The sequence below is a fragment of the Leopardus geoffroyi genome, chromosome C1, assembly GCF_018350155.1.
Source record: "Leopardus geoffroyi isolate Oge1 chromosome C1, O.geoffroyi_Oge1_pat1.0, whole genome shotgun sequence".
In the NCBI taxonomy this organism is placed as follows: domain Eukaryota; kingdom Metazoa; phylum Chordata; class Mammalia; order Carnivora; family Felidae; genus Leopardus; species Leopardus geoffroyi.
The window spans coordinates 3745266-3757725 of record NC_059328.1 but is presented as its reverse complement, the minus strand read 5'-3'; the positions used below and the strand labels follow the sequence as shown (position 1 = coordinate 3757725).

At 60.4% G+C, this 12460-nt stretch overlaps 1 protein-coding gene across 8 annotated transcripts in view; it reads left to right on the top strand.

Moving 5' to 3' along the window:
* NPHP4 (nephrocystin 4) overlaps window positions 1–7373 on the top strand; it is a 110933-nt gene extending 103560 nt beyond the window's left edge. For all 8 annotated transcript variants that reach the window (XM_045475427.1, XM_045475431.1, XM_045475434.1 and 5 more), the window contains 7 exons: window positions 2400–2556; window positions 3305–3390; window positions 3943–4028; window positions 4869–5040; window positions 5639–5818; window positions 6058–6201; window positions 6796–7373. In XM_045475427.1, the coding sequence (XP_045331383.1) occupies window positions 2400–2556; window positions 3305–3390; window positions 3943–4028; window positions 4869–5040; window positions 5639–5818; window positions 6058–6201; window positions 6796–6936 (966 nt within the window). In that variant the 3' untranslated portion in view covers window positions 6937–7373. The remainder of the gene's footprint in view (window positions 1–2399; window positions 2557–3304; window positions 3391–3942; window positions 4029–4868; window positions 5041–5638; window positions 5819–6057; window positions 6202–6795) is intronic.
* The last annotated feature ends 5087 nt before the right edge of the window (window positions 7374–12460 follow it).

Here is a 12460-nt window from a genome sequence, read left to right as displayed (position 1 = left end):
GTATTTTACCTAGACGTGGAGGCACAGCTTTGCCTTGTTTAAGGAATACGTCAGAGCTTTATTAGGGCTGTCGATGAAATCCCAGAGGCTGATACCTTTTCCTTACGTGAATTTGGAGTTTGAAAGCAAACCCCAGAAATCTTAGGAGTTCATCCACGATTGCCTCAGTCTGTGTGCCTGACACGTGAGGACGGTGCCACTGTCCCTGCCGTGCCACCAACAGTCCACTCTGTGCTCGCCTGTCTCTGGTCTGTGTGAGTCCGGGCCAATGATCCCGTGCCCTGCCTCTGCTGTCCACCTCGGACTCATTGCCCACGCTCATTTTCAGGGTGGAAAACGGGGAAATTCAACTTTTCTCCTTCTCCCTGTGCTTGTTTGCTGTGATTCTGCCGGAAATAAGCATTTCCCACCAGCAGTGTGGTTGCCCTGAAATGTCGTCTTTTTTTTTTTAATTAAAAAAAAATGTTTATTTTTGACAGAGAGAGAGAGAAAGGGACGGAGAGACAGCGTGAGTGGGTGAGGGGCAGAGAGAGAGGGAGATCCAGAATCTGAAGCAGGCTCCAAGCTCTGAGCTGTCAGCACAGAGCCCGACGCGGGGCTCGAACTCATGGACCGTGAGATCATGACCTGAGCCGAAGTCGGACGCCCGACCGACTGAGCCCCCCAGGCACCCTGCACCTGAAAGATACTTTACACCACAAAGTCAGGGTACATGTTGGACCCTTTCATTTTATTTATCAGTTTTCAAAGTAATGAATTGTGCCGGCAACCTCCAGAGATGGCCCAGTTTTTGGAGTCTCATTGTGAACGCAGGTTTATATTTGCTGCTTCTCGGCCGTGGCCGGCCTTGGACGCTGGACCTGCCCTCCCTCTGGCACCGCCCTCCCTTTCAAAGCACCGTTAACTAGGCTAACTCCTGATGTTACCAAGTCACTGGAAGGGTAAAACCAGAATTCGAAGCCTTCAAGGAGGCAGAAATGGCAGAAAGCGGCTACTCGCCCCCACTTGTGCTAGGGAACAGAGGGAAGAAGCCAGAAATCCTAAGACTCGGGGGGTCAGCGTGGGTGGTGAGCCTGAGACTTGTCTCGAGGAGGGCGCCATCCTGCCGTTCAGGGTCTGCGGTGTGGACGGTCGCACTCTGGATCCAAGCCCCGCTGTAGGGAGAGCTCCTGTTGGGTGAGGCTGACCGGAAGTTTCCCTTCTCTGGAGCCTGGCTGTCCTCTGTGCTTCCAGGAGCCGCCTGGGGAGCAGAGACCTGGTGTGGGGGGGCCCAGCCATGAGAGTGGGGGACAGAGACCTGGCGTGTAATGAGCACGGGCAGCTGGATCCGTGCATGGTGGTGTTTGGCTTGAAGTCTCAGCGTTGGGTGCAGTTCTGGCCAGAGGGTCCGGGCACAGATGATGGGCCCGTGGGAGCTGCTCTCGCAGCCGGGTGAGCACACGTGAGACAGGGAAGGAGACCTTTCGGGTGAAGGTCCGAATAGGCACAACCACACGCAGCTCTGCTCGAGGGGCCGAAGGTGGGGAACCAGCAAAGAAAAGCCAGGATGGTGCCCCTGGAGTCTGGAAGGGCGGCTTCTTCGGGCGGGGCTGGCGGGGCACCCAGAGCTCAGCGGTGTGGATGGCGGGGCTGTCCCCGCGGGGATGTGGGCTCTTGGTGGCCGTCCTGTTACGATTTGTGACTTGAACGTAGTTTTACACGGACAGCTTTCTACGTGTGTACATCTGAGGGATTCCACGATCAAACAGGCCCGCTTGGAACGTCTGTCCCATGTGTGGAGGGTCTGAATGGAGGCCCAGGTTCTCTGGGGACGTGGGAAGGCTGCCTGCCTGCCCCCGTTCAGGGGCCTGGAGGGCTCGGGGAAGGAAGACACCTGTCAGTCGTCCACAGCAGTGCCTCTTTGGGATAGAGAAGTTAGGTAACTTTTTTTTTTAAAAGGAAGTTTATGTTTGTAGCCATTCTGCTTTAGGTACAGCCCCCTTTTACCGCCCGGAATCAAACAGCCCGTGCTCCGCTGCCCTCCGCTAGCGTCAGGCCCGCGAGCGCCTTCGGGGGCGCACGCCTGGTGGAGGGGGATGAGGCTGACGTTGGGCCGCAAACCTTCGTCAGCGGCGCTTGAGGGGCGTGGCTGGCTGATGAGAAGTGGCAGTCGCGGCAGCCCCGCGTGACCCGTGTGTCCCAGGGGCGTGCCCGCGTGCAGCCACGTGCCGGGTGCCGCCCCTTCGGTGTGGGCGTACGTCGCCGTGGACTCTGCCCCGTTTCTGATGCGGCCGCCCCTCCCCCGCCCCCGGGGGCGAGCGGGCCCACGGAGACCAGACCGGCCCGGCGTGGGGTGTGGCGCGTGCGGCTCTGCGGAGCCCACGGGCCGGTCCTGACGCCGGCGCCACCCGCTCCCGCAGGTCGTGTTCCGGGGCGGCGGCGGCAAGCCCATCGCCGTGCTCTGCCTGACCGTGGAGACCCAGCCCCCCGCGGCGGACCAGGTCTTTCGCTTCTACCACCCGGAGCTCACCTTCCTGAAGAAGGCCATCCGCCTGCCCCCCTGGCACACGCTCCCAGGCAGGTCCCGGCTGTCCCCGCGGCGCGCGTCTGCCAGACTCCGCGGACGGGAGGGGGCCTTTCCCCGAGGGGCACGAGTGGCGTCATCGTGTTATCCCCCGATGCTCGGTCTCCAACCTGTGACCCGTCCGTACATTCTGCCATTTTGAATTTTGGATTCTGGATTTTGAAACGGCCACCTTCCCGCGTGCTCTGAGATGTCGGGGCGTGTCCTTGGCCGGCTGCTGGTGCCTCCTCGGCCGAGGGCTGTGCGGGGAGCACGCGCGTGCCTCCCGCTCCCGACTCACTTGCGTGGCTCTGGCCCTGTGCCTTCAGAGCACGACGGCGCCTTGTTCCGTCGTCTCCCCCCTGCCCCCCCGTTTACTGTGGCCCCTCCCTTTGGATAAGGCCCCGAGGCCACGCTCCCAGCGGAGGTGCTGGTGCCCCAGCAGGCGGGGCTGGGGTAGGGTGGCGTTGCCCACCGCCCGGTGAGCCCCTGTGACGGGCCAGGCCTGTCTAGAAAATATATATTTCTTTAATGTTTATTCATTTTTGAGAGAAACAGAGACAGAATGTGAGTGGGTTAGGGGCAGAGAGAGAGGGAGACAATCCACAGCAGGCTCCAGGCTCTGAGGCATCAGCACAGAGCCCAACGCGGGGCTCGAACTCACAGAGCTGTGAGTTCATGACCTGAGCCGAAGTCAGACGCTCAACCGACCCAGCCACCCGGGCTCCCCAAGATGTTTGTTTGGATGATCCCCCTTACCAGGTGCTCCTGTGGGAAGACCTGGCGAGGAACCCCAGGTCCATGTCCGATGTAGCGACCCGAACGTCATTTGTGAGACCCAGAATGTGGTAAGTCCCGCTTAGCCCATCTCCCAGCCAGCCCTCCTCCTGTCGTCCAAGCCCCTGACCTCCTGTGGCCTTTTCATTGTGAGGTTTCCAGTAAGTGGTGTCTTTCTCAGGTGCCCAAGGGCTATTTGGACATCCTTGTGGGAGCTTTATGCGTGGATTCTCATCTCTTCTGCTAGTAGATCAGCTCTTTGATGATCTGAATTTAAATGAAAAAAGGCGTGAAGCAGAGTGAATAGATTGAGTGGTAATTAAACCACTTATTAATTGCCATTGTGTAAAGAATAATGGCAATAATTGTATTATGACTGGTTAGGAAACTGGATAAAGTCTCCTGCAGAATATAATTATTGAACTCAATATGAAATCGAGAAGTTAATGATTTTCTTTTTGGCAGTAAAAAAAGATAGCGAATTCTGACTAATACTGAAAATTAAACACCTGTTGCGGGGAAGGGAGCCCGGTTCATGCCTGTTTTCACTTCGTGTGGCTCAGGGGGCTGGGCTCGGAGTGGGCAGGCAGGCGGTGTCCTTAGGGTGTGCCCGTGTCCGGCAGGGCCCTGGGGAGCCACGGGACGTGTTCTTGAAGGTGGCTAGTGGTCGGAGCCCAGAGAGCAAAGACTTCTTTGTCCTCGTTTACACGTAAGTCCGAGAACCCTAACCCCGGAGGTCTGGAGGGGCGGGCGTGGGTGAGACACTTCTGGCTTTGGCATTGGAAGGGCCGGCCCAGGCCTTCCTGAGCTCCTGGCGGGGGTCGTTGTCGGGTCTTTGGCCACGGGAGGTGAGACTCCAGGGCTGGTAGGAGCCTCGCAAAGGGTGCCCTCTGCTCAGAGAGGCACCGGCAGCCTGGGGGACGCACAGAGAGCCCTCCAAGGTGCTGTCTGCGCTAGAACGGTGCCTGGTTCCAACGAGGGGAGATGGGAGGTGGCGGCCATTGTCCTTCGATGCCTGAGATGGTGACCACATCACCTCCTGCTTCTCTCACTCAGTCGAAATGACCCTTTTCCTTTACCTTTTCCTCGGAAGTCTCCTATCCCAACCTCTTGAGGACCCTTTAAAACTGGGGCCGGCGGGGGGCTTTCGAATAGGGCTGGGGACTGGGGCAGGGCTAACTGAGCTCAGGGCCTGTCTCGGGCTGTGTGGACAAGGGGCAGCACTCCTGAGCCCCACTCACAGGAAGGGTCCGTGTCCTGTGGCCCCAGGCAGCTAGGATGGGGCCCTCGAGCTCAGGCCCGCGTGGCCTCTAAGCCCACATGCACTTCCGTGTTACGCGCTTCGCCCCAGACCGCCTGGTTTGGGATTGTTGATTTCTGGCAGAAGCCCGCGTCGTCATTCGTGCAGGGTGTCGTGGTGGAGAGTCCAAGTGGTGTGAACGTGACAGCGGCCGGGCTCCACCCTGTCCCCTTGGCCCCTGTCCTCCTGGCCACCCTGTCGGCCTCCTCCTGGCTTCCCTCTCACGCTTGGTGCTTCCGTCCCGCACAGGGATCGCTGGCTGGCGACACCTGTCCAAATATGGCGGATCCACCTCCACTCCTTACAGCGCGTGGACGTGTCCTGTGTCACAGGCCAGCGGACCCGCCTGTCCCTTGTCCTTCGGGGGACACAGGCGGTTAGGAGAGTGCGAGCTTTCACCTCACACCCCCAGGAGCTGACAGTAGGTCGCTGGGTGTTCTCTGGTCTCTCCTCACCCTCACCCCACCCTGGCAACGGACGGCGTGGGGACTGGCTGCAGCCAGCCTGAGTCCCGAGAACAGGCTTGGGGCTTGGCCGTCTTCATTCAGGTTGTTAGATACACCATCCTGGGTGAGTGACCTAGAAACCCCAAAGGCCGATATTTAGGATTGGTGGAAGGTAGATGCTAAAAGAGACTCTGCAGTTAATTTAGAATCCGGGTCACGGGGACTGTGCGGACTCCCTGCCTCTTGCCAGGGTGGAGAGAGGAGCTCGTTGAGGTCTCCCCTGCCGGGGCAGCCCTGGTGCTCAGGGGACCGTCACACAACGGGGGCACTTGCCTGCATGGGTGGCGATGTGGACCGTGATGCACCGTGACGCCAAGGGCGAGGCTGGCATTGTCCCTCGGGCCCCTGCTGACCTCGTGCAGGGCACATGGGCCCCCCCACCCGGAACGGCTGGGGTTCCCTTGGGATTCCCTTCGGATTCCCTTCGTTCCCTGCGCCGTGGGCGTCCAGGAAGCCCTGGTCTGCACAGCGCGAGGGGCCGTGTCCTGACCTGGTTCTCTTCTGCTCTCGAAGACTGACCCCAGAGGTGTGTTCGTGCTGCCCCCTGGTGGGGTGCAGGACCTGCATGTGGGCGTGACGCCCCGGAGGGCGGGGACCCGGTTCATCCACCTCAACCTGGTCGATGTGGACTACCACCAACTGGTGGCCTCGTGGCTCGTGTGCCTCTCGTGCCGCCCTCCTCTCATTTCCAAGGTCAGTGGGGGAGGGGGCAACGTGCTGGGCCACAGGGTATGGGTGGTTCGTCGCCTGTCACCTGGTCCTATGACCCGATCTCAGGCGGGGGTTGCCTTCTCCGTCGCCTGTGGCCTGGGGGTGGCGGTGGGGCTGCTCCTGTACGGTGAGCCCCCGTCTGTCGTATTCGTGGACGTGCCCTAAGTTGGGCCGCACGAGCTGAGCCGGCTCGGGAAGGGTGACTGTCCTCGCCCCCACAGGCCTTCGAGATCACGCTGGCCGCAGGGGAAGGCAAGGGCGCCAACAAGCGCATCACCTACACCAACCCCTACCCCACCCCGAGGACCTACCGCCTGCTCAGCGACCGCCCGGACCTGCTGCAGTTCAGGGAGGAGTCCTTCCAGGTGCGCAAGGCCGGGCGGGGGGCGGGGGGGCTGTGCGGGGGCCCCTCGGACCCTGCGGTGTGAGGTGAGCACCGCGTTTAGGAGCATTTCTATCCAGTGACGGTCTTGAGAGGCCGGGAGGGAGCAGAGCCGTTCTGAACTGGAGTGGGGGGGGGGGCGGACACCCCTCATTGAGCTCTTCTGCCTGTGCGTCTGGGGCCCCCCTATCTGGGCACCGTTGTGGGGGTTCTGGTGGCCAGCCTGCCCTCAGTGTATCAGCGCTTTCATCTGTAAGTGCCCTGCAAATTAGCCTTTCCTCCGTTGTGGGTATTTCAAGGCAGGTACAGCGCTGGCAGCCTGGCGGCCAGGGGAGGGCGTTTCCTCAGTCGGGAAGCGTCCCCCGGGCCGTGGGAAGCGCAGGTGTGGCCGGGGACGCTGGGAAAGGAGTTCGGAACATCTGGCGCCTGGGGGCCCCGCACGCGCCCTGCGCCCGGGGCTGGAGCCTCAGCTTAACGTCCTCCGTCAGCCTGGGGTTGCGCATGTAGAACTTGCCGGAATAGAGAGAGTAGTGGCTGGGGTGGGGCTAGGATTTGATGCTTACCTGCGTGCGTCTAGGTTGGGGGAGGAGAGACCTACACCATCGGCCTGCGGTTTGCATCTCGCCAGAGCGCCGGGGAGGAAGAGATTCTGATTTACATCAACGACCACGAAGACAAAAACGAAGAGGCCTTCTGCGTGAAGGTCACCTACCAGTGAAGTGGTGGCCGGAGGGGCCGGCACGGCCCTCCTGCCGCAGCACGGCGACAGACTCACGTGCTCTGGCCCCTCCTCCCCTCGTGCCTTGCTGGGGCCACTGGTGAGCGTGGCCGAGGGTGGAGGGGGCGCCGTGCTCCTGACCGCTCTTGCTTCGGCGCCAGCCACGCGGCGAGCCCCGCGGGCGTCCTCAGCGAGGGCACGGCGCCGAGAAGCGCGGGGCTCGTGTCTCTCTGCTGTGCTCGGGAGATCGTCACTGTTTATGATGTTGATTTGCTTCTCAGCAAAGTGTATTTTATGAATCATCTTAAATGATAAAATTATGTTTTCTTACTGGATTTTGTACAAACGTGATTTGCTATGCAATGTTTTATATTGGTATTATTTCGTATCTTTTTTTAAGTTGTGGTGGAATACTAAACCTTCTCCGGTTTTCTCTGTTGACGGTTTTCTTGAGTGCTTTCTGCTGTTTTCACTGTTGTCAGAGGCTCTGGCATCATCGGGCATAAGCCTGTATTGACCTTGAGGACAACATGGCTGAGGGGCAGTGGGGTGGCCTGGGGCCTCTGGCCTCCCGGGGAATCGGCTTGGACCCGGCCGAGGCGGGTGGGGTGCCTGACCTCTGGTTCTGGTCCCCGCCTCCCCCTTTCAAGGACCCTTATGATTACATTGGGTCCCCCCATGAAAATCCAGGGTGGCCGTCCCGTCTCAAGATCCTTTCCTTAATCCCACCCACAAAGTCCCCTTTTGCATGTCAGGTCACTTAGTCATAGCTTCTAGGGATTAGGATGGGGTCACCCTGGGCCTTTTTCTGTCCACCGGAATCCGCTTGGCCAGAACCTAGTCACGTGGCTGCACCCAGCTCCGCAGGGTCTGGGAACTGCCCTTCTGTTGGGTGTCGTGTGTCCAGATAAGTGGGGGTGTTACAACTGAGCCGGTGGAGCGGGTTTTGGGGGACGACTGCGGCCTTTGCCACAGTTGCTGGTGGAGAAGTTGCGACCTGGGTGGGCTGGGAGCACACTCGGAGGTGGGGGGACGGGACAGAGGATGGAACATAACCAGGGGGCAGAGCATCATGCGGTTTGACCGCAAAAACTTCACTTTCGGTTCATTGCAAACACAGATGGGCGGGAAGCGGGGGACCCTGAGCCCTGGCAGGTAGTGAGCCAGGCTGTTCCTAATTTGGGGTGATGAGAAGGCAGCAGAGTGGCGGCCAGCCGTCCGAGGGTGCAGACGGGTAGCCGAGGCCACCGAGAGAGGAAGCCTGTGGGGGTGGGTCTCTGGGGCACCCTGCGCTGGGGGCGGGGGTCCTCCCGCAGTTAGGAGCAAGACCCAGGGCACGGGTGTGCTCACAAACGGCTGTGAACAGACGCTGGAGAGACGGTCCTCAAGGCAGCCCAGCGGTGAGGGGCAGGACGTCAGATGCCCTCGAGGACCCTGATTTAGAGCTGGGCCCTGTTGGCGGGGTTAGAGAATCATCTGTGCTGGAGCCGGCCTGCTGCCCATGTGCCCTGCCTGGGCACGGGTCCCGAGCCCTGTCCCCGAGCGTGCACCGCAGCGTGGAGGTCGGATTCTGGGGCAAGTTCGGCAGGTGTGCTTATGGGTCTTTCTACCGTGCGTCAACATACCAAAGTTCGTCTCCGTCTCTGTTGTTGTTTGTGCGCCCCACGCTGTGCTTTCCTAAAGGGTGGCCTCTAAGTTTGCCCTTGGGTCACAGGGCAAGAGCTCAGCTTGTCTGCACCCTTTGCCGGGCCCAGCACGTGTAGCCAGATCCAGGCAGCCGGCCCCGAGCCTGCAGGGAGACCTCCAGGCTTTGGTTTGCGGTGTCACCTGCTGAGCGCCGCGTGGCGGAGCTGTGGCAGCGGTTGCAAGGTCTCGTCGCTCACGGCCGCCATCCGGGCAGCCTTGTCGCTCTCGCCCACCGAGGTGTTGGGGGGAGACGGCCTTGCTCTGTCGGCCTCACCTCATGAGTCTCCTGCCGTTCCCGCAAGGCTGCGCGGCTGCGATCAAGGCTCGTGAGTCGCTACTGCCCGTGACCGGCAGGGAGACGAGCTGCTCGGGTTGTCTCCTGCCAGATGACTTCGGTGTTGATGGATGTGATCGTGAAGCCACTATGTTCCGTTTCTCTCCCTCTCTCTCGCTGAGGAGGGGGGTTGGGACCACTTCCTCCTCTCGGAGAAGACCTCGGCCAGATGCGCGGAGGTCTGTCCGGATACGGCGTCCGCGCTGGGGGTGGGCGACAGACGACTGGGGCCGCGGGAGAATCAGGTGAGAGACGGACAGGAGAGTTGGGAGACCCCTCTCTCAGGGCCCGCTGGGCTGTGAGGTGGCGGTCGGCGGGCCCCCGTGGTACAGAAGCAGGCAGGCCCTTGGTCCCATGGCCACGCAGGGATAGGGAGGGTGGGAGGAGGGGGTCTCTGAGGGCGGACGCACGGGTGGGTGTGTCTTTGAGGGGGGAAGGGTGGCCTCCCTGGGGGCAGCCGACGCCGTGGGTGACGGAAGCAGGCTGGCTTCTCAAGGGAGCAGAGAGGGCGGTCGTTCTTCCGTTGTGCCCCTAAGGGATCTGCACACCCTGTGAAATGGGGGTGCCTTCGGGGCTCTTTACAGAGAAGCCCTCCCTGACGACCCCCGCTCCCCACTGCTTGTGGCTTGTGCCCCTCAGTGCCTGTGCTGTGTGGCTCCTGGTGGAAGGTCAGGATTTTGGGTCTGTCTTCCCAGTGGCCGGGGGGTTGAGGACTTGGCTTCCCACACCTCCCGGCCTCACAGGCTGGGACTGGCCTAGCGGACAACGCCCCGACTTTACTCTCACACCTGACACGCTGCCGAGCCCCGGCCAGAAGATCTGGTCACTGTGCTCGCTCGCTGTCCTGGTGAGACGGGGTGAGGAGGGGTCGCCCGTGGGGGAGGGGGGGCGCTGGACCCTTTCGCCTCCGTCTCCTCTCGCTTCCAGATGCTTCCAAGAGCTGGGAAGTCACAGGACTACTGCTCTTCCTAGAGAGGCGGATCGACCTCGAGTCCGTTTTGTCCTTGTGCGACGGTGGGGTCACGGACCTTGCTTACCCCACGTGTAGGCTGTAAGACCAAGACTGAAAGGGGTCATTTGGGGCCCTTCTGTGCTGGGTGCCCAGGTAGGAGGCTGTGGAAACCTGGCCAAGTTGTCTCGGCAGTGCTCTGAAGTGTGCCTAGCGCAGGGGGCACGCCTCTGCCCAGCTGTGCCCCTGCCGTGTGGAGGCAGGAAGACGGTGCCGCCCCTGGTGGCAGGCAGTGGCTGGCGGGTGCCCCTCCTGGGCTTGCCCGGGTTGGCCTGTAGGCGGCTCATTCATTGGTACCCCAGGAGCGCCCCAGGGCCTTTGGCAAGACGGATGCAATCAGCCAGAGCTGACCTGGGTTCATGAAGGAGAGGTCGGAGAGTTCCGTCACTTATTTGCCACTCCCTTCCTTCCTTCCTTCCTTCCTTCCTTCCTTCCTTCCTTCCTTCCTTCCTTCCTTCCTCCCTCCCTCCCTCCCTCCCTCCCTCCCTCCCTTCTTCCCTCCCTCCCTTCCCCCAACTTGGACTCATGGGCACCCATCTATGCTGGGCACCGTGCAGGGGTCTGTGGTGCTTCGAGACAGACACGGTCCCTGCCCCAGGTCAGGAACTCCTCCTGGGGCCCAGACGATAAAAAATGGCACATCCTACATGGTTAGTTAGCCATAGAGTCTGTGAAGGGGAAACGCAGTGACAGGGCTTTTGTTTTGAAAGACAGAAAGAAAGAGCAGGGTAGGGACAGAGAGGGAGGGAGAGAAAATCCCAAGCAGGCTCTGCGCTGTCAGCACAGTGCCCGACACATGGGGCTCGATCTCACAGACCTCGAGATCGTGACCTGAGCTGAAACTGAGAGTTGACACTCATCCCACTGAGCCCCCCAGACACCCCGGGGTTTTCTAGTTCAGAAAGGAGGTTGAGGCCTGAGGAGCAAAATACGGGATGAAAAGGAGGAGCCAGGAGTCGAGGGTCGGGGCCAGCTCACGGGCCTTTGGACCGCAGGGAGGAGTCTGGACTCGGTTCTTGGGGTCACCAGGGGCCTATGGGGTGGGGGTGGACAGACGCCCTGCCCTGGCCCCGGCACCTGGGGCCGAATTAGTGATCTGCTCTAACCCAGTGACCTGGCCCAGCGTCCACCCGAGGGCATGTGCCATCTGCACGGACAGGCTGCCCACGGCCTCGGTGCCTACGGGGCTGGGGCGCTGGGCTCGGCTGGCAAGGAGGGTGCAGCTGCACTTGGTTACATCAGAAAAGCAGGTTGTCTACACCCAGCCGTTCTTTTCCTCTTCCCTGCCCCTTCCCCTTCGGGACCGTGGCCTCTGGTCCCTGTGGTGGACAGAGCCCTCTCCTGGGTACAGGTGGGGACCTGGGGCCCCTCCGGGAAGTGAGCATCGGGCACAAGGCGGGGCTCATGCTTCTTGAAACTTGACGCTGTTCTGAGCCTTTTCCTCCCTCCCCTTCCTTCCTTCCTTCCTTCCTTCCTTCCTTCCTTCCTTCCTTCCTTCCTTCCTCCCTTCCTTCCTCCCTCCCTCCCTCCCTCCCTCCCTCCCTTCCTTCCTTCCTTCCTTCCTTCCTTCCATCTTTTCTCACAAAGAACAGAGATTTCTTTTATGACAGAATTCCAGTGTCAGATAAAGGTCAGCACCGTGGCCTTGATCTGGCCACTCAGGCTCTTCTGCTGGGGCCCGGGCTCCAGGTCTGGTTTGCTGTGCGGTCTGGGCTGTGAAGGGTGGGCCTTCTCCCCTCCTTCATGAACCCAGAGCCTTCTGCCGAGGACTGGCTCTGGGACTCTCCGTGCGGTTTCCGGTCCCAGGGTGCAGCTGGCTTCCCAGGCAGCGGGGCATTTGCATGAGAAAGCCTCGCGGCGGCTTTCTCCACGCGGGAACCTTATCATTTCCATCAAGGGCATTTTTTGGGTATTATTATATTCCTTCCCTCCTGCCCCTCCTCCTCCCACTCCTGTTGAAAGCCACTTTTAACTAAATGGAGTCAAATGAAAGCCAGATTAGCTGCTTTGCTTTTCTCACGTCTGATAATGATTTAATGTTATGTTTGTCTCGATTTAGAAATAAATTAAGGCGCCTTTTAAAATTGTTGCTTCAGGTTCTGAGAGGTTGGAGAAAACAACCATTACGTTTCCCTTAACAACCTTTCCTTCCTCCCCCTGTACGCGGTCGAGGTACATTTGTTGGTCTGACCCCCAGCAGTCTGAGTGTAGTGGCATCGGTGATATTTTCAGGCATGTGCACAGAGAGCTTCACAGAGACACAGGAGAGGGAGGAGGGACTGGCCAAGGACACCAAGGATTGCCGGAAGGCACCAGAATCTAGGACGGAGGCCTGGGACCCATTCTTCCTCTGGAAGGAAGCAGCCCCGCCCCCACACACCTGCCGTTGGGACTTGTGGCCTCCAGGGCGGTGGGAGAGTGAAAGTGCCTTGCTCCAGGGCCACTGACCCCGTGGTAGTCGGTTGTGGCAGCCCCGGGACACGAACACGGAAGGA